This window comes from Squalius cephalus (genome assembly GCF_949319135.1).
Source record: "Squalius cephalus genome assembly, chromosome: 6".
In the NCBI taxonomy this organism is placed as follows: Eukaryota; Metazoa; Chordata; class Actinopteri; order Cypriniformes; family Leuciscidae; genus Squalius; species Squalius cephalus.
The window spans coordinates 11,220,235-11,247,505 of NC_137127.1; the positions used below are offsets into that span (position 1 = coordinate 11,220,235).

General features: G+C 37.2%; 4 protein-coding genes across 14 annotated transcripts; 3 read left to right on the forward strand and 1 right to left on the reverse strand.

Moving 5' to 3' along the window:
- Positions 1-1,083: 1,083 nt before the first annotated feature.
- Positions 1,084-7,934, forward strand: ddb2 (damage-specific DNA binding protein 2). 4 transcript variants are annotated; one of them, XM_079873694.1, is made up of 11 exons: positions 1,084-1,585; positions 1,702-1,854; positions 2,033-2,154; positions 2,318-2,509; positions 4,987-5,153; positions 5,811-5,910; positions 5,999-6,176; positions 6,297-6,442; positions 6,547-6,702; positions 7,372-7,417; positions 7,498-7,934. In XM_079873694.1, exons 2-11 carry the CDS (start codon positions 1,716-1,718, stop codon positions 7,752-7,754), a joined length of 1,503 nt encoding a protein of 500 aa, XP_079729820.1. In that variant the 5' UTR covers positions 1,084-1,585; positions 1,702-1,715; the 3' UTR covers positions 7,755-7,934. The 4 variants fall into 4 exon arrangements, with proteins under 4 accessions (XP_079729820.1, XP_079729822.1, XP_079729823.1 ...); XM_079873696.1 differs by lacking the exon at positions 4,987-5,153 and adding an exon at positions 4,094-4,239 and having other exon boundaries at positions 1,471-1,585; XM_079873697.1 differs by lacking the exon at positions 4,987-5,153 and adding an exon at positions 4,094-4,239 and having other exon boundaries at positions 1,489-1,585; positions 1,699-1,854.
- LOC307159953 (protein FAM180A) lies at positions 7,500-9,898 on the reverse strand. The gene is made up of 3 exons (XM_079873698.1): positions 9,831-9,898; positions 9,377-9,456; positions 7,500-8,466 (listed from the first exon to the last, which is right to left on the reverse strand). Exons 1-3 carry the CDS (start codon positions 9,889-9,891, stop codon positions 8,137-8,139), a joined length of 471 nt encoding a protein of 156 aa, XP_079729824.1. The 5' UTR covers positions 9,892-9,898; the 3' UTR covers positions 7,500-8,136.
- On the forward strand, positions 9,849-14,456 carry kbtbd4 (kelch repeat and BTB (POZ) domain containing 4). 6 transcript variants are annotated; one of them, XM_079873692.1, is made up of 5 exons: positions 9,849-10,318; positions 10,856-11,351; positions 11,436-11,577; positions 11,678-11,784; positions 13,437-14,456. In XM_079873692.1, exons 2-5 carry the CDS (start codon positions 10,890-10,892, stop codon positions 14,295-14,297), a joined length of 1,572 nt encoding a protein of 523 aa, XP_079729818.1. In that variant the 5' UTR covers positions 9,849-10,318; positions 10,856-10,889; the 3' UTR covers positions 14,298-14,456. The 6 variants fall into 6 exon arrangements, with proteins under 6 accessions (XP_079729818.1, XP_079729819.1, XP_079729814.1 ...); XM_079873693.1 differs by having other exon boundaries at positions 10,242-10,318; positions 10,878-11,351; XM_079873688.1 differs by having other exon boundaries at positions 10,265-10,583; positions 10,675-11,351.
- Positions 14,457-16,380: 1,924 nt separating this feature from the next.
- On the forward strand, positions 16,381-27,212 carry rapsn (receptor-associated protein of the synapse, 43kD). Of its 3 annotated transcripts, XM_079874837.1 has the most exons (10): positions 16,457-16,516; positions 16,658-17,400; positions 18,204-18,542; positions 21,200-21,358; positions 23,744-23,833; positions 24,081-24,179; positions 24,665-24,787; positions 24,899-24,952; positions 25,071-25,270; positions 25,350-27,212. In XM_079874837.1, the coding sequence occupies exons 2-10, from the start codon at positions 17,176-17,178 to the stop codon at positions 25,420-25,422; spliced, it is 1,362 nt and encodes a 453-aa protein (XP_079730963.1). In that variant the 5' UTR covers positions 16,457-16,516; positions 16,658-17,175; the 3' UTR covers positions 25,423-27,212. The 3 variants fall into 3 exon arrangements, with proteins under 3 accessions (XP_079730962.1, XP_079730964.1, XP_079730963.1); XM_079874836.1 differs by having other exon boundaries at positions 16,381-17,400; XM_079874838.1 differs by lacking the exon at positions 23,744-23,833 and having other exon boundaries at positions 16,381-17,400.
- The last annotated feature ends 59 nt before the right edge of the window (positions 27,213-27,271 follow it).

Genomic DNA, 27,271 nt, shown 5'->3' on the forward strand with positions numbered 1-27,271 from the left:
TAGCGTGCCTAGTGAGGGCTAATCACGTAACGTTAGCTGGCTGATAGCAGCTTCGTCTTTCTAACTATATAGCTAGTCGACAACAAAACTATGTCAGTAGCTAAAAAATCAAGAGAAATATGATCCAAGTAAACTACCGACTCCTCTAGACATGGCCTCATCGTCTAGTTTGTCATACTGTGAGTGTGTTAATGACAAAAAAAATAGGCTAGCACTTAACTTGGTGATTCCACGAGATAGTGGTTGATGTCTGAATAGTCCATATTTGGCCACTGCGTGGGGTCATTAATCCAGTTTTCGACCATTTCAAAGGGACACCTCTGTAACCCCGTATCCAGTAGCTTCTTTAAATACTGCTCACGGTCCTCGGCAAGCAAAGAGAGTTTGTATGTTTGTGCCATTTTTGCTTTTTTATTCAAGTTTATTCAAGAAACTTTGCAGATCTAGAGCGAATTCTGTTCCGTTTGTTTTCCCCCAAAAAGGGGCGTTACCCTTCGATGACGCAAAAGTAGCGTTGGTCTATGTGTTTTCGACGTTCAGTGTGAGAAATGAATAAACAACACACCGTGACTGTTTGATATTTTTCCCCTTCTGAAAACGAGTGGGAGGACAACATGCCTTTCTTTGTTTTCGTTGTCAGCTGTAAGTCCATGGGCTTCTGTGATTGGCCAACACACACGCCCTGAAGTCGCCGTATCCAAGACGCTAAAATCAAATCTCCCACTGCAAGCATAACGCGACGCCCACCAAAGTGGTCTAGATCTGAGAATTTTTTTGTGTGTGTGTGTGTGTAAATTGATGTAAAATTAAATGTATTTATTTATTTTTGTTTGTTAATGTAATTTATTTATTTTTCATGTCCCAAAAATCGCAAACATAAAAATAAAAAATTAATAAATAATAATAATTAATAAAAAATTAATAGAAATGTATTTATATTTTTGTATTAACTTGTTTCTACATTATAATTATATAGTATTATATCAAGTTTATATATTATTTGGTTTGAACAGAGACTGCGATCAGTTTAAAGGGAAAGTTCACCCAAAAAGGAAAATTCTGTGATCATTTACTCACCCTCAAGTTGTTCCAAACCTGTATGAGTTCTTCTGTTGAACAAAAAAGAAGATATTTTAAAGAATGTTGTCGGACTCGGCACCCATTGACTTCCATATTCTTTTTTTTTTTTTCCTACTATGGAAGTCAATGGGTGCCGTCAACTGTTTGATACCAACATTCTTTAAAATATCAATTAAGAGTTTTCGGGCAATATATTTGTTCCCTAAATAGCAAAGGTGCAAATGTTTTTATGATTTTTTCTAGTGTTGTAAATTTGAATATCTTTAAAAAGAGATAATTGAATAGAAATATTCATAAAAATTAATGTACATTATTTACTCAGGCCTATGAATACTTTCCCACATTTTACGCCATCTAGTGGATAAATTATGTATCGCGCTCAACGATTACAAAACATTGGGTTTTATACGTCACTGAATGTAGTCAAAATGCGTGTCTGTGCACGTGTAGCGGTGTTGATCTGCGAGGGCTTGCCAGTGTAATGCAGAAAGCTTTACATTTGCAGGTAAGTAAGAAAGTGCATTATCCTTGTTGTTCGGGTCGTATCTACGATTTAACTTTATGTGTAACGCATAATTGACATGCAACGTCTTTATTGACACTTTTCACTATCACAAGTAGAAAGTAGACTTGAAATGGCGCGAGGAAGGGCTCAGACAGACTCGAAGCAGACGAAGAACGTCAATTCAAAGAAAAGACCGAATGAAGAACCTCCTCAAACACTCTCCAAAAAGCTAAAAGCCAAACAGAAAGCCAATACGGCACCAAAAGCGGGTGAGGAAAAAAGTCTGTTACGAGTTATGTCTTGCAATGGCATAGTTTGTTTTAAATTTATGTCAAGCCATTTAAATTTAATGGCTTGAGGGCAAACATAAAACAATTTTTTTCAAAACTAACCAGTCACTAATCTAGATTTGCTGGTGAGCTAAACAGGATTTGTGTAATGTTACAGACACCTACATACAAGCAAGTGTGAAATGGACTGGAGGTCAAAAGAAAGTGGGCCAAACAAGTATCCTTCACTACATTTACAAAAGCACCTTGGGACAGAGCATCCATTCTCAACTGCGCCAGGTGATGACAAGAATATTATGCATATATATACAGTATATGGTGTTATGTATAATATGTATTATTATGGTGTGACCTATACACTCTGCACTTTATAGAAAACTAGTGCAAGAACTCAACAACAACAATATTACAGTACTATGTACTACTCTCCCTTGTGTTATAGTGTCTGCAAGAGCCTTTCATACGCTCTCTTGGAGCCTACCAACTTCACCGCACTGCCAGCCCCTTTGACCGGAGGGTCACTTGTCTGGAATGGCATCCCACCCATCCCACCACTGTTGCAGTGGGCTCCAAAGGTGGAGACATCATCCTGTGGGATTACGATGTGCTGAATAAGAGAACTTTCATACAGGGGGTGAGATGAAGCTGGATTGTGAAGTGAAGAATATACTGTTCAAAGTGAAGACAAAAGTACTTTCTAGAGTTATAGCACCATTTGTTTGCAGATGCAACTTGGTTTGATATTTATCTAATCCAATGACATTCATACATTAAAGGGTTAGTTCACCCAAAAATAAAAATTATGTCATTAATGACTCACCCTCATGTCGTTCCAAGCCCGTAACACAGTTTAAGATATTTTAGATTTAGTCCGAGAGCTTTCTGTTCCTCCATTGAAAGTCAATGGACGGCATACTGTCCATGTCCAGAAAGGCAGTACAGACATCATCAAAGTAGTCCATGTGACATCAGTGGCTCGATCTTAAGTTTATCAAGCGACGAGAATACTTTTTGTGCGCAAAAAGTAAACAAAAATAATGACTTTATTCCACTATTCATTTCCTTCTCTCTGGGCCTCGAGCTATTTCACGTGGTGTTTTTGCGCAGCGCGTCTGTGTTGTATGTCACACGTAGGCTCACTATTGGCCGACGCTGGTCATGTGTGATGCGTGTGACGTACAACACAGACGCGCTACGCAAAAACACTACGTGAACTCACTCGAGGCCCAGAGAGAAGGAAATGAATAGTGGAATAAAGTCGTTATTTTTGTTTACTTTTTGCGCACAAAAAGTATTCTCGTCGCTTGATAAACTTAAGATCGAGCCACTGATGTCACATGGACTACTTTGATGATGTCTGTACTGCCTTTCTGGACATGGACAGTATGCCGTCCATTGACTTTCAATGGAGGAACAGAAAGCTCTCGGACTAAATCTAAAATATCTTAAACTGTGTTACGGGCTTGGAACGACATGAGGGTGAGTCATTAATGACATAATTTTAATTTTTGGGTGAACTAACCCTTTAAGTGTCACTTAAAGGGATAGTTCAACCAAAAATAAAAATTCTGTTATTAATTACTCACCCTCATGTCGTTCCAAACCCGCAAGTTCATCTTCGGAACACAAATGAAGATCTTTTTGATGAAATCTGTGAGCTTTTCTTCCTCCATTGAGAGCTACGCAACTGACACTTTGAAACTTCAAAAAGTTTATAAAGAGATCGTAAAACTAATCCGTATGAATTGAGCAGTTTAGTCCAAATTTTCTGAAGAGGCTCGATTTCTTTATATAATGAACAGATTTAATTTAGGCTTTTATTCACATATAAACATTGATCAGCGAACATAAACAGAAGCTCAACTGAACCTGCTGGAGCTCAAACGTGCTGCGTAACACGAGAATGAACCTCATTGGTTATCGCACGTCAAGCAAACAACTGATGTGCGTTTTCATTTTTGGGTGAACTAACCCTTTAAGTGTCCAAATACTTTTGGGGTCCCAGTGAAATCAAATCACAATGTAGTGTACATGTTAATGGTTAAATCAATTAAAAATGTAAACATTAATGTGTCAATAGCTAAACAGTGTACTATAAACTATTGAAAGTCTTGATTAAGAATATAGTAAAAGTAAAGTTCAGCATTTTCAGATTTTAACAGATTACAAATGCAGTTTTGGTGACTGCTGAGATTTTCTCCTCTGTTCTTTATCCTAGATGGGTCCTGGAGATGCAATAACAGGCATGAAGTTTAACCAATTCAATACCAATCAGCTGTTCACCTCATCTATTTGGGGTGCGACCACCCTTCGGGATATCAGTGGAACGATTATACAAGTCTTTGCCAAAACAGATTCATGGGAGTAAGATCCTTTATTAGCACTTGTGGCTGTTCTCCCATTTGCTTTCAAAGAAACATAGACCACACAGAGATTTACAGTACTTGAAATTTGCACTTTTCTTGATTTGAGGCTTGAGCTGATGCTTTGTCCTGTTGATGGACACTTCTGTTCATTCAGTTGAATTATAGTATAACAAGTGTGCGACATTAGTTATCGGTATTTCATTCAGTTGACTCTTAAACATGCTTGTGCTTGAAGTTTCACACAGTTACAGTGAATATATAAAATTCAGTTCCATAGATAAAGTGGGAATTGAATGTATTTGTGTATTTTTTGGTCGTCTGATTGGTATGAAGTTGGATAAACTCTGTGATAGATCAGAGGATGAAATTTTTCAGTTAGTTATGATATAATGAGATATAATGATATATGATATAAATGGCAGTATACTATGATCATCGTCTCCATGTCTTGATCATTTATTAAGTTGCTTTAGTTTAGGCAATTAAGAGTAATCCATTTAGTCAATAACATTGTCATTTATAATTTGTAGTATGTATGTTTGAATCTTAGCATGTTATTGGCGAACATTATTTGTCTTCACCTTCCTCATGTTGTTGTGCTGGTTTAGTTGCAAGATAAATTTGTAAATATTATCAACCCATAGTCCTCCCTGAGCATTGAGTCCTCCCTCATCATGGCCATATTTGGTTTTGGCAGTTGTATCTAGATCTTACAAGCTTGTGTTTGTCTATTGTATCCATGCAGAAGGGAGCTGGTGACTTTATTGGGGGGATGAAGTTCTGCCCCACAGATGTGTCCAAAATCTTTGTCGCTTCTGGTGATGGCACAATCAGCGTGCAGAGTTTTGAGGGCTCCCAAAGTCAGATATTGTCTCGAACCCCAGACTGTGGCCATGACCACCATGATCTTTGGTGAGGACAGTGCTTGTTTGAATTGTTCAGCAGTGTTGGGAAATCCAAAATATTTTTAGGTGATGTTTATATCTATTTCATATTTATGTTTAACATTCCATATTGCTGTAAGAACAACTGCCCTTAAACATGCAGTATAGATCGGTTGTTGATTTTGTCTGCAATTTCTTTACACAGTTACTGTATATCAGTCTATTCTTTCACTTTTTAAAGTCGTCATGAAATCAAAATTGACCCTATTTACTTTGTTAGCGCAAATTGCTTGTCTTGTGGCGAACAACTAATCCATGCGAGTTAATACACAGAGGAAAAATTAGTTTGTTGTGGTAATCTTTAATCAAAATCTGAAAATTTGAATGGCGTTCCTTTTCTGATGACGTCAGTTTTAAGGTTTGGGTTGAATATCCTTAACAACTCTCCTCTATGAGCGAGGGATGGAGAGGAGGTGTGCTAAAGTAAAACCCCGCCCTCTATTCAATATTCAATTTCACTTGGAAATACGTCACAACACTGAAGTAAAGTCGGTTGCAACTTCCGGTTCACAGGGACTTTAAAGACCATGCATTCCACTGTCATATATTATTAGGTATAAATTGGATATTACATGAAGATGTACATGCGTATATGGTTTTAATGACACAAATGTCACTATCCCAGTTACTGGTACTGCTGTGTGGACGTGTCCGTTAGCCGTCAGATGCTTGCGACTGGGGACAATACTGGAAGACTTCACCTGCTTGGCCTGGATGGACAAGAAGTAAGTGATGGAAATATCTAAATCAATTCTCATTTCCAAATTCAAGAATAAAGCTGTCTGATACACATATTTTTGTAAACGTATTAAGATTTTCAAAGAGAAGCTGCACAAAGCCAAAGTGACCCATGCAGAATTTAACCCTCGTTGTGACTGGCTGATGGCAACGTCCTCTGTTGATGCCACGGTCAAGCTGTGGGATCTCCGAAATATTAAAGACAAAAGCAGTTATATTGCTCAAATGCCTCATGAGAAACCTGTCAATTCTGGTAAGAGACCAAATCAGAAAAGCAAGGAGGGGAACAAGTAATAAATAAAAGCCTCTCAACTGTACAATAGGTTTAAATGCAAAAAATGTTTAATTAATGTTCTTTTTTTTTTTTTTTCAGTGTACTTTAATCCGACAGACAGCACCAAGCTCCTTACTACAGACCAGAGGAACCAGATCAGGGTATATTGCTCATATGACTGGTCTAAACCTGATCAAATAATTATTCATCCTCATCGGCAGTTCCAGCACTTAACGCCCATCAAGGTCTAAACTTCTTTAAGTTTAAACTGCATGTTTTATGTTGTAATCAAGTTTATAGGCATCTTAGTGGTGTCATAGTTTGAATTTGGTCTTTTTTTCTCTTTCAGGCAACCTGGCATCCCATGTATGACCTCATCGTTGCTGGCCGTTACCCAGATGATCAAGTATTAGTCAATGACAAGAGAACTATTGACATTTATGATGCCAACAGTGGTGATCTTGTGCACCAGCTGAGAGACCCCAATGCTGCTGGTATCATATCTGTAAGCATGTTTTGGTTTTTCCTTTTAAATATTTTATAATATTTAACATCATAATGTTAATTAAGATTTTTGATAATATATACACAATCGTTCAACCATTTAGGGTCAGTAGGGTTACGATTTTTTTTTCTTTTTTTTTTTTGAAAGAAAGAAAGAAATTAATACTTTTATTCAGCGAGGACACATTAAATTGATCAAAAGTGACCATAAAGACATTTGTAATATCACACAAGATTTCTATTTCAAATAAATTATGTTCTTTTGAACTTTCTATTCATAAAATAATCCTGAAAAAAAATCACCATCTCAACAAAAATATTAAGCAACAGAACTGTTTTCAACATTCATGACAAAATGTTTCTTGAGCTCCAAATCAGCATATGAGAATGATTTCTAAAGGATCATGTGACACTGAAGACTTCACAGTAATAAATTACATTTTAAAATATATTGAAATAGAAAATGGTTATTTAAAGTAAAAAAAAAATACTCTTTTATTGTATTTTTCATCAAATAAATGCAGCCTTCTTTGAAAAATGTAAAAACTAAAATCTTACTGAACCTACACGTATGAACGGTAGTGTATATAGGTTTATATATACACACAATTGTTTACTGATAACATTGCAGGCGCAAATATCTTAATATCTCACGTTTATTTTATTTCAGCTCAACAAGTTCAGTTCAACTGGGGATGTGCTGGCTTCTGGAATGGGTACAATATCATTTATTTTCTTATAATCATAGTAGTCAAGAGTGCTACTTAATTTGAAAAGTTGTACACTTTAATTACAGGCTATAACATTTTGATCTGGAACCGAGAGGACACACTGAACCATGTTAATTGGAAACGGACAGTGGAGGACAGTGGAGGCAGAGCTGGAACCTCCAGATCTCAGCGCAGAGCCCAGCAGCGCACGAATAGAGACGGAAGAGCAGCTGCTAATGATGCCAAGCTCAAGAAAAAGCTGTCATCGTTGTCTTCAACAGAGACCAAGTCAAAGACCAAGAGCAAGACCGAATGCAAGACATCAAAAGTGAAGAAAAAGTGAGAAAGAATATACTGAGCTTTAAGACTAGATACAGTACTCAGTGCCTCAGGTCTCATTTGTTCTGCTCATTTCAATGAATAATTCCTGGAACAACAAAAATTAAAATAAGGACTTGTTACCTTTTTGTAGGTCCTAAAATAATGTGTATTCTGTTCAAAATAAACTTTTGTACTTTATATCAAACACTTGGTTATGTGTCTTTGTGAGTATAATAAAAATATGTTTTGTATTTGAAGAACCATAAAATATAAGCCATGGTTAAAGCAATTCAAACTGACAACAAAGATTTTTGAATTCATCACAAACTGTACTTTGATGAGTCATATAAGCCAGGTACAAATGATCAGGATGTTACATTAATAACTGGTATGTTTATTGCTAGTTAAGAAGATTTGCGTAGCTGAATGAAAGTAGCATTTGCAAGGCGACCAAGAATATCAGTCCAGTCCTGCTGCTCTGACTCCAGCCTCTGGTTTCGGGCCTGGTAGGCTGAATAGATCATCCCGAGGATGAGGGTCTCAAACCGGGCCTGAGTGAAAGAGTTGTCTTGCTCTTCCTGCATAGCCAGTAACTTCTTCATTGCAGACACAGTCTTTGGAATACTGTCATTTATCAGAGATAAGAAAGCTCGTCCTTGTCGCATAGATGCTATTTCTTGATCCCGCATGACAACATTATTGTCGACATCAATCTCCAGTCCTCTCCATAAGAACTAGGATTTAAAAAAAGGGTGAATGTAAAATATATATATTAGTGCTGTCAAATCTCTATTATATATTTATATACACACACACAGGATATACGTGTGTGTGTGCGCGCGCAACCATATATGTATGCATTATACATAGTGAGTTCATCATCTGAATGGAGCCCCAACAAAGACATGCTGATGGGGGGAAATTTGCGATGCAAGGGAAACATCTCAGTGCCTCTGTTTGTTCACTTTGTTCATTTAAATGAGAAACCTGTAATATAGTGGTCCCCTACACTAGTACAAGAGAAAGGTTTTTTTTTCTCTTCTTCTTCTTTTTTTTTTTCTATTTTTTTTACAAAAAACCTAACATTTTACAAGCAAGTGCAATGTTTCTTGGAGCTTGGAGGAACAAATGCAAAGTTTAGGCTATTTGGGGAATGCAAAAGCATTGAAATATCAGTTATATTGAAATATATTTATTTCCTTAGGGGCACCATAGATTTGTTTCTTCAGTATTTGTCTATACTTGTAGTTCAATCAAGAATTTAGATTAAAATCATGATATTTATTATTTTACAGTTTGCTATAGTGTGAGAACTTTTTTAATATATTTTTTAGAATGTAAAGTAGTCTTCCAATACAGTGTCATAAAAACTGCATGCATAATATTTGTAGACCAATTAGAAATGTTTAAAATATTTTTAGATGAACAATATAATATAATTCTGCTTCTGTGAACTAATAAAGACTATTAAACTGTATATTAACAAATAGTCATGATCATGTCAGAGTGTATTTAAGATGAATTTTATTGTATCATTCCAGTGACATTTCAATGTTTTAACTACAATATTGAATTCGACTAATGCACGGTGAAATTAATTGTTACTTTGAGTGCTTTATGGAATGTATGGCTATATTTTCTTACCTCAAACATCAGGTTAGCATCACTTACAGATCTGATAAAACCCTGAGATGCCAGTCCTCCGTGCAGAACCGCAGAAACATCTGCATGACAGCACACACACTTACATGGAAATCATTAAGCTTGAACTGTACGAAAACAAGTCTGAGCTGAATTATTATTGATCAGTGGTAAGCGAACAATGGCATGGCAAAGTTAAGTATAATATAAAACTAAAGATTTCAACAGTGCTCATGTAATTGAAAGAATCTGACGTAATGATTGGCATAAATCATGTCCAGCACGCCACAGAATGCCAGTGCCACATTCCCAACAGCACTGTCTGGAACAGCTAATGCAATCCAGTAGTCTACTAGTACAATATCATAAGAAAAACCAAACGTATATGTGAAAAAATAAAACAGTCTAGCAAAAATATTTACTGCACATGTCGTCTCGTCAAGTTCAAAGTCTTTACCTGAGTTATTCCAGGGCTCCCTGAAGCCAATGAGAAACAGGACAACACATACCAACAACATTGCCACAGAAATATGATTGCACTTGATTCAAGCAGCTTTCAGTCGTCATCCGTTTTGCACACACACAAAACAGGATTCCTGATTTAGTCTAGTGCGTCGCATTTTTCCACCTGCGGAAAAAGACAATTTGAGCCAAACTGGAAGAGAGAAAGAATGTGACTACAAGAGATAGTGGCTTAAATCTATTTCCTTTTATTGTAATTTGTAAATACTATATAGATGTCGTTATATAATTAATCTGAATTTAAAGCTAAGTTACTTGAGCATACTTTTTTAAATAAATGCATTGTTTGTTTTTCGAAATGCAGTGCAATGACAGTCCTCCAACACACTGGGGCAGCAGAGAGTCACGTAAACGCGAAGTGACGTCAATACGAAGAAATATGCTGTTTACTTCCTAGGGCTGACTTTTACAAGCAGTCTCCTGGTATGGCAAATATTTAACACATGCTAACATTTATAAATAATATTGTCTGAATGCGCATGTGCTGTCTGCAGAGTTACATCTGACACACACAAAAAATCTGCTGCGTTTGATTGTGGACTCATTAGTGTGGTAGAAGTTAAATAGACCCTAATCTAGATGGTTTATGTTAGCATTAGCTACATAGCTGGCCAGTTTACCATAGATGGACATAATTTGGCTGACAAATTACTCAGTCAAAACTAACGCTTAAGTGAACACTAAGCCGGTAAGTTTCATGTTTTGAACCGGTGGAAACGTTTAAAAGCAAAATCACATATGAACGTTTTTTTAATCTGTATGAAATTTTGTTTGTGTAGATTGCAAGCAGCAGATTCCTTCATAAAGAATGCTACATATGGCTTTACATCAATCTGTCAGTTATTTTAGAGTCCAGTGAGCATTAAATCCCAAGACAAATCCCAGCTTGCTAGTTAACAATTAAAGCTACACGAATGCCACCATATGAGAGACAGCTGACTCAGTAAGTCATTTATCAAGTATTCAGGTGAAGCTGCTTCAGATTTAAGGTGCCATGGAGTCTGGTGAGGATGGAGGCTACAGCGTTGGAGGTCCATCGGGGGATGAAAACTACTTCCAGGGCTACACCTTTACCGATCGCTCCCATTCCAGCCGTGTTGTGAAGAGCATCATGGACTTGTGTCTGGAGGATGGTCTGTTTGCAGATGTCATCGTCACTGTGGACAGCAAAGAGTTCCAGCTTCACCGCCTGGTGCTCTCGGCACAAAGCAGCTTCTTCAGGTCCATGTTCACCTCTAACCTTAGAGAAGCTTATGATCGTAACATTGAGCTGAAGGACGTCAGTGCACCTGTCTTCCAGTCGCTGGTGGACTACATCTACCATGGAACAATAAAACTAAGGGTTGAAGACCTGCAGGACACCTATGAAATGGCTGATATGTACCAGCTTACTGCCCTCTTTGAGGAGTGCTCTCGCTTCCTATCACGAACTGTGGTTGTTAAGAATTGCCTGCAGGTGAAACCTTCGTTTTTGATTTGTAGCATACACAAAATGCTTTGATAAAGATCTGCTGAATCAGTTGAACGCTCTTTCTTTCAGATTATGTGGTTGGCGGACAGACACAGTGACCAGGAGTTGTATACGGCTGCCAAGCACTGTGCAAAGATTCACCTGGTTCAGCTGCACCAGACAGAGGAGTTCCTGAACATGCCTTTGTGCCTTCTCATAGACATCATTAAAGGTGAATGAATAGCGCAAACCGCAAATTGGATTCACTTCATATGAGAGATTGTGATTAGAAAGAGTCAGAGATCATGTTAATTTGTGTCTGTAATTTGCAGATGGGGTGCCAAGCTCACAAAATCCAACTGCAGCTATTGATACTTGGATAAATCACAACAAAGTCGAACGAGAGGAGTATTCTGATATGCTTCTAGACAGCCTAAAGGTTAGTGATGATTAGGGGTTGGGAAGAAAAATAGACATTTCACAGATATTATTTTTATCACAGTTTATGCAGTATTTTATCTCAGAATGCTGTATTGATATTCTATATTCTTCAGATGAAAATATATTAGTAGTTATATTAGTATATATTAGTATATGTAGTTAAGATTGCTACTCGCCTTACAAAAAAGACCTAAGACAAATTATAAATTCAATTTAAATTGATTATTTTATATTTGCATTACATCATTTTAAATGGAAATTATTTGCATGTGTAATAAATATGCAAAAAAAGATTCTTTCTTATTTTAAAATAAATTCAAGTTCTAGTGTTAAGCACATTTTAAAAACAACAAATGCTGCAAATAAACCCCCTATGCATCTCAAACAACATCATAGGCTATGGAGAAAAAAAAATGTCTTCAACCTAGATTTAAATATGGCCAGTGTGCCTAACAAAAAACAGAAGTGCATTCCACAACCTGGGGGCCGCAACTACAAACGCCCTTGGTTTTCAAGCAGGAATGAGGAACAGAAAGAAGTTTTTGATTTGAAAAAATAAAGAGTCCTAGGTACAAAAGGAGATCATAAATGTACTGTGGGGCTAAACCGTACAGCAGGACATTAAATTTAACTCTATAGGTAACTGGTAGCCAATGTAGGGAAGCTGCTGCATTTTGGACTAATTGCAGGTGTGAAAAACTGAGACAAATAAATGGTCACATATAAATACAAATACACACATATAAATTGCATTGCAGTAATCCAACTGGGATGTGATAAATGCGTGAAATACTATTTCCAAGTCCTTCTGAGAGGGAGCGTTTTGATTTGGCAATGGATTTGAGATGAAAAAAGCTTCCTTTAATAATGGCATATATCTGCTTATCAGATAAGTCAGAATCAAAGATGACACCCAGTTCTTCACTTTATCATGCAAGGTTAAAGAACAGAGTACCTACCTGATTTTCAGGTCAGTGAAACACAATAAAGGACCAAAGGCAATGGCCTCAGATTTATCCTTAAGAAAATCTTCAGACATCCATAATTTTAACTTCCTCAAGACAAGAGATGAGATTACTGATGGAACAATAATCATTTGACCTGACAGGAAGGTAAAGTTGTGTATCGTCAGCATAACAATAAGCTACACTGAACCAAAAGATAGAGCCTAGAGGAAGCATATACAGAGGAAAAAAGCAGAGGACCCAAAATGGACCCTTGTGGGATGCCACACGTAATTAGATTAGAAGATGGTTATCAGTACTAATAGAAAAAGTTCTGTCTTTAAGATATGAGAGAAACCAATTTAATACAACCCCCTGGATTTTTTATTTGTTTTTATTTAAAAAAAATTCTTTGCAAAGAAAATGTGCAATTATACCTGGAAATTATGTAATTATTATAATTATAAAGGAAACTTTCTAAGCACTTTTGCTGAAAATTTATGGAATATTTTGGACGTTTTAATACATTTTCCAATTTATGCTATCAAAAGTCATTCTTGCAATGCCCAGAAAACGTCATCTATGTTAACCAGCTAGATCGTTCTGACCAGTTTAAAATGTTGACACGCAGAATTCATAATCAACTGTTGTTTATTATTACTATTGTATTGTTCGCATGCTCATTGTTGGCTTTGTTGCTACTTAGGAGATTGGTGAAAAAGTGCACATATACCTAATTGGGAAAGAAGACACACGCACACACTCATTGGCGGTGTCTCTTCATTGTGACGAGGATGATGCCATCAGTGTGAGCGGCCAGAACAGCCTGTGTCACCAGATCACGGCTGCCTGCAAGCATGGGGCCGATCTATATGTTGTCGGGGGCTCCATACCACGTCGCATGTGGAAATGCAACATGCACACTATGGACTGGGAGCGCTGCGCCCCTCTGCCCCGTGACCGTCTCCACCACACGTTAGTGTCTGTGTCTACAGAGGATGCCATATACTCGTTGGGAGGCAAGACCCTTCAGGACACTCTCTCCAACGCTGTCATTTGCTATACAGTACAGGACAACATATGGAAAGAGACCACTCAACTAGACACAGCCGTGTCGGGTGCAGCCGGAGTCAATTTGGGAGGCACCATTTACCTTTTGGGCGGGGAGGAAAATGACATGGACTTCTTTACCAAACCGTCTCGCCTTATCCAGTGCTTCGACACAGCCACACAGAGGTGTCAAACCAAGCCGTACATGCTGCCTTTTGCCGGATGCATGCATGCCACCGCCCATAAGGACCTTATATTTGTGGTGGCAGAGGGCGACTCTCTGGTGTGCTATAACCCACTGCTGGACAGCTTCACTCGGCTGCGCTTCCCTGAAGTGTGGAGCTGCGTGCCATCTCTATGGAAAGTGGCCAGCTGCAATGGCTGCATTTATGTTTTTAGGGATAAATGCAAGAAAGGTGATGCAAACACGTTGAAATTGAACCCTGCCACATCAGTGGTCTCAGTAATTAAGGGAATCAAAATCCTCCTTACAAACTGGCAGTTTGTTTTGGCCTGAGATGTTCTACGTAATGCATTGGACCATGATAAAAATGTACTATGGTGATTTAATAGACCGCAGTCGTGTAGAAGTTGTTACAGTGGTACAAGCTTTATAATGTCACGTGAAGTGTTACACTGTAGGACACCGTAAAGTGTTAATGGAGGCCAAATGTAATGTGTAATGTTTGTCAGTATCTGCAGTGTCATTTGCAGTTGACCATCGTAGTTTGTCAAGCTTTAGTTTAGTATTTCATTTGGATTTCAAAAGGAATTTATATTTGAATTTCTTTTTAAACCATTAACATTCCACAAACGTTTCTAACACCACAAGAACTAATTTGTACACATCATTTACTGAATTAACAATACATTTGCAGTGTATACAGCTGTGAATTGGATATCATTACTACCTTAAATAAGTGATAGTGTGCAATATATGGTGTCTTTCAAATGTCTGCCAAGATACGCTGAATGTAAGGAAATGTTCTCAGATTAACCATGCGAAACATCCTCAAGGATGTTGACAAAAGTATTTATTACCACTGTCAAGGGGCATTTAAAAAATGTTCATAATGAAAGTTTGCCACTCTGTCTTACTGATAATTTCTCAATTGTCACCTCAGATTCCCCTTTCTCAGTGGTTTATGACTGGACAGGAACTTTATATTCGGTTTCCACCTTAAGTTGGTTTGCAAATGTATGCTACAACTGTTTATATTTTAGTTTATGCAGTATATGAAGATGCAGTCCATTTTACACCTGCCAGAGACATAGCATATTCTTGTTGACCTTTTGGAGCTGGTTCAAAATATTGTTACTAAAAATGACTGAATTAACTTTTGAAAATCTGTGTTGTTTGACTCCGTACTTTTGGTCAACTTTCCTCTTGAATTAAAAGGCAAAAATAAGTTACGCGTTTCGTTTCATGTTTTCCCCCTTTGCCTAACAGTTATGATAATCCCACCCTTCATGTTGTTCCAAACCTGTATGACTTTTTCTTCTGTAGAACACAAAAGTAGATATTTTGAAGAATAGTCTGAATTAGGCTATATTCATACTACCGGCAAAAATCTAAATTTTTGCACATCCAGATGGGTTTTTGAAAGTCTGGACAGCAACAAAACACATGGAATCCTTTTTTTCCCCCTGATTCAAACCCCATTTGGTGGTGATTCAATCATCCCATTCAGATTTTTACATCCATGTCTGGACGCTCTGGCTGCTCAAATTGGATTTCAAATTGTCTTGCGATATCGTCAAACGATAACCGATAACAGATTTGCCTGAAGTATTCAAACGGTATGTCCAAAGATTTTCGGCACATCACATTACATACCAGTTTCCTCTGTTCCTGAGTTTTTCTTGTGCAACAGAGGAGTTCTGCACCACGACTTGCTTATTTGGGGAGCGAGATGATGCACCTCCATTTTGAGAAGCTGCTTGCTGCAGAGCAAATGGGTGGAGCTTACTTCTAGCTCCTCCTCGCTAGAGCTCCAGCGAGGAGGAGCGAATGTAATTTGGGCCTAATGGGTGGAGCTAGAATATCCAACCACACCCTAACCCTACCCACAACTCTATCCCTCCACCCCCTTAGAGTTGGTCGTCATTTGACTCTGCAGTGAGTACCACTTGTCCATTTTTCTTGCATCTCGTCACATATGTGTGTTAAAACAGACTTGAAGTAAATATTTGTGTCGCTGTGCTTTCTAACTTGCATTTCAGTTATTAAAAATTCTACACAATACAGTCCCCAAAACGTGCTAAAGCAGTGTGTTAGCATTTCAGGAATTGTGTAAGTCGTGACTTACAACCATCGGACGTTTTCTTTAGTAACATAAGCCGTCTTGTGAATGGCAAGGTAGTAAATACTCCCTATTTGTATCCGTGAAGCTGGGTGTAAAGGGGGAAGGAAGGGCCGAAGAAAGCCAGGTTCAGTTGAGAACCCGACAATTCGATCCTATTGATGTGTTTCAAGAAGCAGTGGTACTGTAACTCAAGACAAATACCATGTCAGACTTTGTGAACTATTCTAAGCATCAGTTGCTGACACCAAGGCTGGGGGGCTGGGAGGTGGCACAGCAAGCGGCTTAACAAGGCCCACCCACAGGAACTGCCACTCTATGAGGAGCGTTTGACTCCCTCTGCTTCACCGTTGTGAAATATCTGTCTGTTTTTAGACTTCACATGTTCACATGATGTCCAAACCTCTGCTGTAGCTCGGGACTAAATGTTTCCGTAAGTTATTTTTTTCTTTAGGGTCATTCATAGCTGTGGTGCTTAAGCCTTTTAACGGTGTGAGGATGTAGAGGTGAACAGCACTACTCTTGGTATGAAGATCGGCGGATAAGCGTCTTTTGTGACCTTGGATCTTTTCAGAGGCTGAAGCTGGATTCCACCAGGGACACATGGTCCAGAGTGACAAGGCCAACTGCTGTAGCGCCAGCACTGCAGTGGGAGGGAGGAGAAAGATGAAGGGGTGGTTTGTAGGGGGTGAGGGTACAGAGAATTCCTCCTCCTCGGGTGTGGAAGGACTAGATATTCTGGGAGATCATTGCCAGCACCTTGGATTGAGACTTATTTCTTTAGTGTCACATTTTTTCCTTCAACTTTCTTTCCCAGCTTTCCAAAGGGACTGAGGTTGGGTCTTTAACGTCAAAAGAAATCATGATTTTGTGATTCATATGACGTGTTTTCAAAGTGATGAGCAATGAGGATCTGTACTCTGAATACCTCGCAAGCCGTAGATCCAGTTTCTTCAACATCGCTTTGCACCCAAAGCTGAGAGTTGTGGATCAGCGAAGCAAGTGGGTGCAGATTTCTGGGGTGGAATTGACGGGTGAAAGACAAAAAAATTGCACCCTCGCACTTCCCCAGACGGCCGAAGAGCCAAACGGATGGTTATTTTTATGAGGGACTTTGTAGCAGAAATGGGTCAGGACCAAACCAAACAGCAGATTGAGAAGGGACTGAAGCTCTACCAGTCGAATGACACGGAAAAGGCTTTATATGTCTGGATGAAAGTGTTAAGGAAGACATCTGATCCTGGGGGGAAGTTTCGAGTTTTAGGGTGTCTGATCACAGCACATTCAGAAATGGGGAAATACAAAGAGATGCTACAGGTAAGCTTATACAACCGTCCTGCTCTCGTGCCTTGATATTCTGTTTGTCAAAAAAGTTCATTCCATCTACTGACATGAAGAGTAAACTGTTAAATGGATCATTTAAATTGAGGGATCTTTCATTTAAATGGACCTGTATGACTTTATTTCTTCTTTTCCATATAATGAAAGTCAAATGGGATCGAAACAACATTGGACCCCATTGACTTTCATTGTATGGTCAAAAAGCACTTTTTTGTGTTCTGCAGAAGAAATAATGTTATACATGTTTGGAACAACATGAGGGTGAGTAAATTAAACATTGATATCTGGTAAATAATTGATAAATACACACACTGAGACATGATTTGCACCAATTTGCTTGCAACCTTATTGAGACTGATATATATACCAATGCGAAACATGCATAAAATATATAACTTCCATAGTTACATGGAAGGTAAGGAGAGCCACATGCAATTTGATCCTCAGCACAGAGCATCTTGTTGACATAAACCTCCTTGCAGAGGGACCTGCTTTCCCGAGTTCAGCATAGACTTCATTTGCACTATGATGTGTTTAAACAACTGTAGTTCTCATGTAATAATAATAAAGCATGCTTGATATCTGTTGTGGTATGTGGACCATCTTAACAGTAGTACATTGTCTTGTCTAGCGTCATATCTGGTTGCAACAGGATTCATTTTTCCCTATGGGGAAACACCTGAACGGGCTTTTATTTTCAATGCCAATTGTAAAATAATTTTATTAATGAACTATCTTCTGTTGTTTTCTGTCCCCATGTACATGCAACCCTCGAACAGTACTCACTAGCTCAGATAAACACAGCCAGAGAGATGGAGGACCCTGACTACCTGACGGAAGGCTACCTGAACCTGGCACGCAGCAACGAGAAGCTTTGTGAATTCCAGAAGACAGTCTCATATTGTGAGACCTGCTTAAACATGCAGGGCACCACTGTTAGCCTACAGCTCAATGGGCAAGTGTGTTTGAGCATGGGCAATGCCTACCTGGGCATTAGCGTTTTCCAAAAGGCCTTAGTGAGCTACGAGAAGGCCCTGCGATACGCTCACAACAACGATGACAAGATGCTGGAGTGCAGGGTCTGCTGCAGTTTGGGCAACTTCTACATCCAGCTTAAGGTATCAGTACATTATCACTCTTTTTTTGCTTCTGACACATACTCATTTTAATATTACTATTTTAAACATTTTATATAATAGTAAAGTCATGGAAATGATGGAGTCACCCAAAAGAAATTATATGTATATTATTTATATATATATCTCTAGATCCAGTACATACATTCTTTTAACTTAACGAGGTGCATTCTGGGATGCTTTTAAACAGTATTGAAGGAGTTTCCTACTAAATTTATTTAAATAAATAGTAACACTTTATTTTAAGGTGACATACATACACATCCTTAGAATAGAATAACTGTAAATTATGCATAATTGCAAGTAATTTACCCTAAACCAAACCCTAACCATAACTCTATAGTATTTAATTGTATTAATGTAGTTAAGTAATATTACTCAGTACTTATTTGAATAAGTACAATGTAACTAATTCATTCATAGGATTGTCTACAATCTAGCCTTTAGATCAGGGGTCTCATTTATAAAGCGTGCGTACGCACAAAACGGGTCTGGAAACGTACGTACGCCAGTTCCCACGCAAAGGTTGTGATCTATAAAAAACAAACTTGACGGGAGAATGTGCGCACCTTTAAGCAAACTTTGAGCCGTGCGTACGCACATTCTGGAGACAAAGGGAATTGGCGACACCGATGGTGAGCTGGAGTTAAGTGTATTTTTGGTCACTTTTAGACAGAAAATCTAAAGAAATTAAACATATACAGAAAGATAATACAAATATAATTTCACTCACCAAGCCTGTCACTTGAAGCAAATATCCATCCCTTCTTAAATGTCCGCGCCAGCGAGCGTGTTGAGCCGTTTAGTGAAACTGACGCAAATAACAGTTTAAATAAATAAAATAATGATTTAAACTATGTTTTACTTCTGATATAAACATTTAGATTAAATATGCCATTCAAATTAATGGAGTTAAGCACTTAAACATGAAATCATTACTGAGAAGTTACAACATTTTTATATTCAAATTCAGTCAATAGAAATATTTGTTGTGGATGCGATGTTTTTGAACACTTTTCCTGTGGCATGCTGTGTTTTAATGTTTTAACCACAGAGATAATTTCTTATCATGATAATACAAGATTGTCTGAGAAAATAGTTTCGTGCAAATAATGCCCAAGGCCTATCTGTTTACATTAAAAATATAAATCAATTAAAAATAAAATTCGGCCAGTGGAAAAGATTGAGAAAAACTTTCTCTGAAATGTATTTTACACTATTTGATTTATGTATTCAAAAACAAGGCAAGGATAGGCAACTACTTGATTTTTATTAATGTAATGTGTCTTGTACCATTAAACGTTATCACGTGGATGAATAATCATATGCAAATGATATGCAGATGAGGATCTGCATAGTAAAACTAGGCGTTGTAAGCTCCATATATGGTTATTTCGGGGAGGAGACGCATGTACGCACAATCTTCTGCTGACTGGGATTTATAAAGTGAATTCTGCGCAGGTTCTGGCGTACGAACGGTTTTATAAATCTGAATATTTTTTTGCGTACGCCATTTTTGGCTTTCGGGCGCACGTACACTTTTAGTAAGGTTCCTACGCACAGTTTTATAAATGAGACCCCAGGTTTTTACGATACTGTTCAAAAGTTTGTTTTTTTAATGTTTTTGAAAATGGTTTCTTATGCTCAACAAGGCTGCAATTATTTGACCAAAAATACTGTAGAACAGTAATACTGTGAAATATTATAATTTAACTATTTATTTTTGATGCAAAGCTGAATTTTCAGCATCATTACTCAAGTATTTAGTGTCACATGATCCTTCAGAAATCATTCTAATATGCATTTCCTTTTATAATCAATGTTGAAAACAGTTGTGCTGCTTAATATAAATAGAAAGTTCAAAAGAACCACATTTATTCAAAATAGAAATCTTTTGTAACAATGTAAAGGTCTTTAATGCATTCTTGCTGAATATTTTAAATTCAAAAATCTTTCTGACCACAAAGTTTTGAACAGTAGTGTATGTATTAACTGATGAAAACCCTAAGTATGATCATTGTCTACCAGCATCACTGACTGCATACTGTATTTGTTTCAGGCCTACAGTTATTTAAGTTATATGACAGAGTACGAAGTTTATACATCACTAACAAACTGCCTTCATGTTATGTACAATGTATCCAATTTCAAGTCAGACAAAGCAGGTTTGGCTAGATATAGGCATTTGTACTCACCTTGACACTAGAGATTTGAAGAGAGTAAATCCCCTGGATTGCCAGGAAGGCCTGCTGTAATATGTATGTGATGAAGAGGCATGCAGAGAATGTAAGCGCTACTAGGAGCAATAACAAGACGGCTCCTTTTAGCTGTGGCAGAGTTCTATCTCCCGCACAGGAGAAATGATCAGCTTTGAGTGGTTGGTTGCTTTCTGCATTCTCATTTACATTTTCATTAACATCTCTCTGATACAGGTAATCATATTTATTTAAATGTATTCATGTATTGACTTGAAATATCTCATTCTAAGTGTATCAGTCAGTAATTTGCAGAAACTTTCTTTACTAGTATTTGGTTGGTGTTTTGTATCAACATTCTTAAAGACACAAGTTCCTAATAATTATGTACAGCTTGTTTTATGCTAATAAGTGTCCCTATCTGCATATTTTGTGCTGTTGCAGGATTATGAGAAAGCACTCTTCTTTCCTTGCAAAGCAGCTGAACTAGTGAATGACTATGGTAAAGGATGGAGTCTAAAGTACCGTGCCATGAGCCAGTACCATATGTCGGTGGCCTACAGGAAGCTGATGCGCTTACCAGATGCAATGGAATGCTGTGAGGTACAAACATTTAATATGATTTTATGACACGTCAACCATTTTTTAAATAATAATGTATGTGTATGACTTTTTATCTGTAAAAAATAATTGTAATTTTAACTGTAAAAGACTAACAAATGTGACAGTAAAAACCAGTTAATTGGTTAACAGTAAGTTCCCCTTCTATATACGGGTAAAAACTATAATAGATTTAATATTTTGTCATTTTACAGTAAAATACTGTTAAATGTACCATTTTTGGATGTAAAAAGAACAAATCATTTTAAAATTTACAGTGAAAAGGCATAAATTGACATTCCTAGAATTCCGTGTGACACTTCCCATTTGAAGGTTTTATATGTTCCTTCTTTTCTTTTTTATTATCAGTTATGTAGTTTTATGTTACATCTTATGTTATTTAACCCTCTGGTGCTCTTCGTGTGGTGGTCAAAAATGACCGAAAAATAATAATTTAAATTAAATGAATGTAGCCTACTATATTTTTATTTAATATTTTGTATTTTTAGGGGATTTTATGGTACTAAATTATATTTATACTGTAGTTATAATCACTTTTTGAGCATAGACCTGAAAATGAAATTTCCAAATTAATCTGTCATAAATCCTAAATGCTTTGGAGCACAGGCTTTGGTCTCTTTTTAAAAACGACACGTGGCAGATTATTGCTGAAGTGGAAAAAGTAAAAAAAAAAAAAATTATATGAAATATGTAGTTTCCAAAACACGTTTAACTCTGCTAGAAAATCAAAGCCATAAATCTAAACAAGTTGTGCTTAAAATTTGAGCATGATATCTTAAAAAAAAATTAGCTTTCAGTAAGATTTTGTTTGGGCGCAGTACCAAAAGTTTCCACTAGATGAAATTAGTTTCACATTAATTTTCAGTGAAAAATGACTGCAGAACACCAGAGGGTTAAAGGAGAAGTTCACTTTTAAAATGAAAATTCTGTCATCATATACTCACCCTCATGTTGTTTCAAAGCTCTATGAATTTCTTTCTTCTGCTGAACAGAAAGGAAGATATTTAGAAGAATATCAGTAACCAGACAGCTTTTGGGTCCCAATGACTTCCATAGTAGGAAAAAAATATACTATGGAAGTCAATGGGACCCAAAAACTGTCTGGTTACTGATATTCTTCTAAATATCTTCCTTTCTGTTCAGCATAAGAAAGAAATTCATACAGCTTTGAAACAACATGAGGGTGAGTATATGATGACAGAATTTTCATTTTAAAAGTGAACTTCTCCTTTAATGAATGTGTGTTTTGTATTTGTGTCCGTGACACTGCTTGCACACTCTATAATATATTACGGTACTATTTTCCTCAGCTTGTGGAAAAGTTACTTGTGATGAACTTAGATTCATCATGTGGTTTTCTCTTTACCCACGGTGTTATGGTGAATGTCAGTTTATGTAACAAGTAGGTACAAAACAGCCTTTAGCACGCTAGCAGCATGACCTTGCTAATACAGCAGAAAAGGGCTGTTGGATTTACTGATTTAAAATGTTATATTTTTTTGTAAATTACAATTTTAAATGGTAAAATGTACAAGTAAATATCTTTACATTTTTACTGTATTATCTATTCTACAGAATTATTCTGGCAACCACAGCTGCCAGTTTTATTCTGTAAAAACGACATATTTTTTATTAAATTTATTCATTTGGCCACTTTGCTCTTCAAATATACATTTAGCATGTGTATTTATGTTGTAGTGTGCATCCTAGACTTACAAATATGGCAGCTTGGGTCACTGGTCACCTGGACGAATTTAAGGCAGCATCTTAATCCCCCAGGATGCCGCATGTTGATCATATTTATCAGTCCCCTTGGCGTAACCCTGGCCTCTGAATTTCTGCAGCTCGGGCCACGACACAACTGACAGGTGCAGCTATTTGTAGGGCTAGTTGTGCCAGCCCTCTTTACTATGGCTGATAAAAATACGCCAGTCGAGAGTCCATCCTGCTGAGGTGCCGTCTGAGAGGAGTGTTAATGAAGAGCAGAGCTTACACTTAGCCTCTCACTAATGACGAGGAGAGAAATATCACAGGCAGTCATTGCTTTGGACTCTGTGAGCGTCACTCACAATGTGTGCCGTCTGCAGCAGTGATTTACACACGTCGAACAGTGCAGGGGATTAATGCAGGCTATGTGCCAGCTGTCACGCAACTGAACTTTTCGATTTGGGGTCTGTTAGTACATACGCTACTGGTCAATAATTACGTTTTTTGAATGTTTTTGAAATAATGTTCTCCAAGGCTGCATTTATTTGTAGTAAGAATACAGTAAAAAACTGTTTAAATTGTTGTGAAATATTATTACATTTTAAAATAACTGCATGCACGTTTTATAGACGAGGCCCAACGTGATTACATAATTTCTAGGTAATATGTGAAGTCAAAGAACATCTGGTGGTGGGACATTTGAGCCACCTGGGGGAATGTCTGAGGGAGGATATATTGTCTGTCGTAAATGTAAGTGACAGTAAGATTAACTTTATGCTTACTTAAACTGTATACTGAATGTGCAATACGTGCAATGTGGAGCTGTTCTTATTTTAGGTTTAAGAAAATGTAAAGGAAATATACTTGGCGAAAGCATGCAAAAGCAAACTAATGTTGTAAAAGGAAAATATAAACCTACATGTTACAGTTTGTGAAACTGGAGAACAACATGCATACATGATTCCTTAACATTGACATAAAACCGTATGTCTCTCAGGAATCAATGAAGATTGCATTGCAGCATGGAGATCGACCTCTTCAGGCACTGTGTCTGCTTAACTTTGCTGATATTCATCGCTGTCAGAAAGATGTTGATGTAAGTTTAATGCAAACCCCGATATCTTTTTTTCTATTTTACTCAAGCTTTCTTTCCAGTATATTGCTGGCATTTCTGTTTTTTTATCCTTAAAATCACATTGGATATCATTGCTAGGGATCCTACTGAAAATTACTAGTGCATTTGGCACGTCATTTTTATACAAACAATCTTTTCACTGTCCCACTTACACATTATTAGAGTATTGTGCTTTATGGTTATGATGACTTAAATCATAATTGTCATTTATTTCCTTTTATATTATAATCACGATTAGTAAATGTTGATCAATGGAATTTACATTATATACAACATTCTTGCAACAAAATTTTAAATATGCATTCTGTAATCAAAACTTTACACAATTACCTAATTACGGCAGCCATAATCACGAATGTTTTTCGATTATTCCTGCATTCCTATTGTAGAATACTCAACCAAGCCTGTAACAGTTGCTTTTCTTTATGCGCTCACCTTCAATACAGAAAGCGTTCCCTCGCTATGAATCCTCCATGTGCATAATGTCAGAGATTGGCAACCGCCTTGGACAAGCATCCATCTACGTCGGGGTGGGAAAGTGCTGGATTCTGCAGAAGGAATACGATAAGGTCATGAAACTGATTTGATTGTGTTGTTGTCATGATAGATGTCCATTACTGAACATTTGTGATCAACAAATATCTCAAATTATTGTCTTGATAATTTTATGACTTTCACAGGCTCTGGACTCAATGCAAAGAGCACATGATCTGGCCGAGGCAATTGGAAACAAGGTGATGCATCTATTTTAGATGACATGCCATTAAACCCATTCAGAAGATAAATACATGCTCTGTATTAGCATTAGCATATTAGCATTTGGCCATCTATCTCTGTGTTGTTCTGTTCCAGCTGTGCATCCTGAAGGTGCACAGCCTGTGTGAAGGCATCTACCGCAGTAAGGAGCAGCAGGATGAGCTGAGAGAGCAGGTCGTGAAGTTCCTGCAGTGTGTAGAAGAGCTGGAGCTCTACTGTGGCATGTGTGGGGAGTCTATCGGAGAGAGGAACCAGCAGCTGCAGGCCTTGCCCTGCTCTCACATTTTCCACCTCAAGTAGGTATTGTATATTGCTCTCTGTAGCCACCAGCTATGAGGAACTACGCAACTCACTATGTTCTGTTCACACATGCAGGTGTCTGCAGACAAATGGCACGAAGGGCTGCCCGAAATGTCATCGTTCATCAATGAAGCTGGGTTTCGTATGAAATTGCACTCCTGCCTCGGACAAAAACGGCTGAATCCCATCACAATGACTCGTCTGGGAGCAAAAGTTCCAGGGCCTTCTTCCTGGGAACATTCTAGCTGGACAAAAGGAGGTTTTCCAGTGTTTCCATCCTGCCTTTATGGCTACTGGGAATAATGTGGAACTGAAAGGACATGGATTAATAGTTCAGCGCAGAGACGTCATGAATGACAGCAGATATTTCTTTGAACTGACCTTATAATGCTGCATTGGTGTAAGACAGAAACATTAAAAACAGCCTTTGGGTGGACCATGCAGCATTGCTGTCCTCTTAGTGAGGATATTCATCAAAGAGGTGAGAGCTTTACATATCACGCGGTTTCATAGTGGACATTATTGCTATATTATCTCAGCTGAGCAGAACAAAAACGTCTTCCAAATTTCAAGCCCTAATAATTTTTTTCAGATTGTGTAAATAATTCATGAATGCTATGATCAATGTCATTTGAAAAAGATAAAGGTGTTCATTTCAGCAGTAAGACATGCTGTTCTGTTTGAGTTTGTTTGAGGTTTGCTTTGAGCTTGTAGTAAACTCAAATGTCTCTAACTGCCTCCTGAAACTGTAAAATTCTGAAGTAACAGGGGCGTGTTCAACTTATTAACTTGACCAATTATGCATTTTGTTAACTATTTATATGACAATTATTTATGTCTTTTAATAAGAAACTTACACAGTTCACACAACATTACTTTACTGTTTCTGATAATAGTTGGATGAATTTTACTTTGAATCAACAAAATGTGAAAAGTAGACTATATTAATTTCTTTATTTCTTTATTCGGTGCATTTATATGATGTGCGGTTAGAAGCAGTTTTCTAACATCACCTTATGTATCATCTCCATTATTTTCTACAACCTTCAGAGATTCACAAAAGAGAATGCGCTCTGTATTGAATCAACAAAACCTGTATAGCACTAAAGTATTTGAGTATGATTAATCAGAATGGCCCATAATTAGTTTGTATCCTTATTTCTTGGGCACTTTAATTGAATAAATAAATAAGAAAATTGTTATATATATATAAAATCATTTTAGAATGACTATGCCCAAACATTACAAGCGGTATATATACTGATAGATGTTCATATGAACAATCTATTTGATCATCTGACAAATGTTCATATTCTTTTGTTAATCGTTAACTGTCAATTCTCTAACCTTTCATAACTGCTAAATTGATTTCTCATCATTTTTACATTGTGAGGATTTCAGGTAGAAATCTGAGGTCATGTGCATGTTTCTTTTGACTACTATTTTTTAAAAGTGGATCTTCTTTCTTTGCCCCTGTAATATTTCCATAACTAAATAATAAAATACAAATAAAACACATCCCAAGACATATATTTTTATAAAATCGCCCCAAGTATAAGATTTAATCTTGGTTGTGATTACATACTAAAACAACCTGACATGGTGATTTATAATTGTTGAATTGATTAATATATGGGAGCAATATTTTAAAATGCTGCTTATTTATTTCTCTTTTACCTTACTTTCATTTTTATAGTAACTTTTTCCTTTCCTATAAGCTAATTTCCCTGCATGCTGTGTAAAGCCGTTTCACATCCTGGTTACATACAGGTTATAACTACCTCTTCACATTTTCCCCTCACAATACTTGCATGTTTATGCAGTAGAATCTTCTGAAAATGAGAACTGGACACATTGTTTAATTAAGATAAGTCCTGTATATACATTCAATGGACTTTTTCTGGTAAATCTTCAATAAAAAACATTTTTTGCAGCTTCCTTTCTGATGAAGTATGTCTTTTTAATCAGACCACAGCATGACTCATGTCCTCGGAGTT

What these genes read in the sequence shown, in the direction of transcription:
- ddb2 (XM_079873694.1), top strand. Translation starts at nt 1,716, where the DNA reads ATGGCGCGAGGAAGGGCTCAGACAGACTCGAAGCAGACGAAGAACGTC. An exon ending in CAATACGGCACCAAAAGCGG is followed by an intron (nt 1,855 to 2,032) that starts GTGAGGAAAAAA and finishes GTAATGTTACAG; the next exon opens with ACACCTACATACAAGCAAGT. An exon ending in TTGGCCTGGATGGACAAGAA is followed by an intron (nt 5,911 to 5,998) that starts GTAAGTGATGGA and finishes AAACGTATTAAG; the next exon opens with ATTTTCAAAGAGAAGCTGCA.
- LOC307159953 (XM_079873698.1), bottom strand. Translation starts at nt 9,891, where the DNA reads ATGTTGTTGGTATGTGTTGTCCTGTTTCTCATTGGCTTCAGGGAGCCC. An exon ending in GGAGCCCTGGAATAACTCAG is followed by an intron (nt 9,457 to 9,830) that starts GTAAAGACTTTG and finishes GCTGTCATGCAG; the next exon opens with ATGTTTCTGCGGTTCTGCAC. An exon ending in ATGCTAACCTGATGTTTGAG is followed by an intron (nt 8,467 to 9,376) that starts GTAAGAAAATAT and finishes TTTAAATCCTAG; the next exon opens with TTCTTATGGAGAGGACTGGA.
- kbtbd4 (XM_079873692.1), top strand. Translation starts at nt 10,890, where the DNA reads ATGGAGTCTGGTGAGGATGGAGGCTACAGCGTTGGAGGTCCATCGGGG. An exon ending in TTGTTAAGAATTGCCTGCAG is followed by an intron (nt 11,352 to 11,435) that starts GTGAAACCTTCG and finishes TCTTTCTTTCAG; the next exon opens with ATTATGTGGTTGGCGGACAG. An exon ending in TGCTTCTAGACAGCCTAAAG is followed by an intron (nt 11,785 to 13,436) that starts GTTAGTGATGAT and finishes GTTGCTACTTAG; the next exon opens with GAGATTGGTGAAAAAGTGCA.
- rapsn (XM_079874836.1), top strand. Translation starts at nt 17,176, where the DNA reads ATGGTTATTTTTATGAGGGACTTTGTAGCAGAAATGGGTCAGGACCAA. An exon ending in TGCAGAAGGAATACGATAAG is followed by an intron (nt 24,788 to 24,898) that starts GTCATGAAACTG and finishes TGACTTTCACAG; the next exon opens with GCTCTGGACTCAATGCAAAG. An exon ending in TCTCACATTTTCCACCTCAA is followed by an intron (nt 25,271 to 25,349) that starts GTAGGTATTGTA and finishes TCACACATGCAG; the next exon opens with GTGTCTGCAGACAAATGGCA.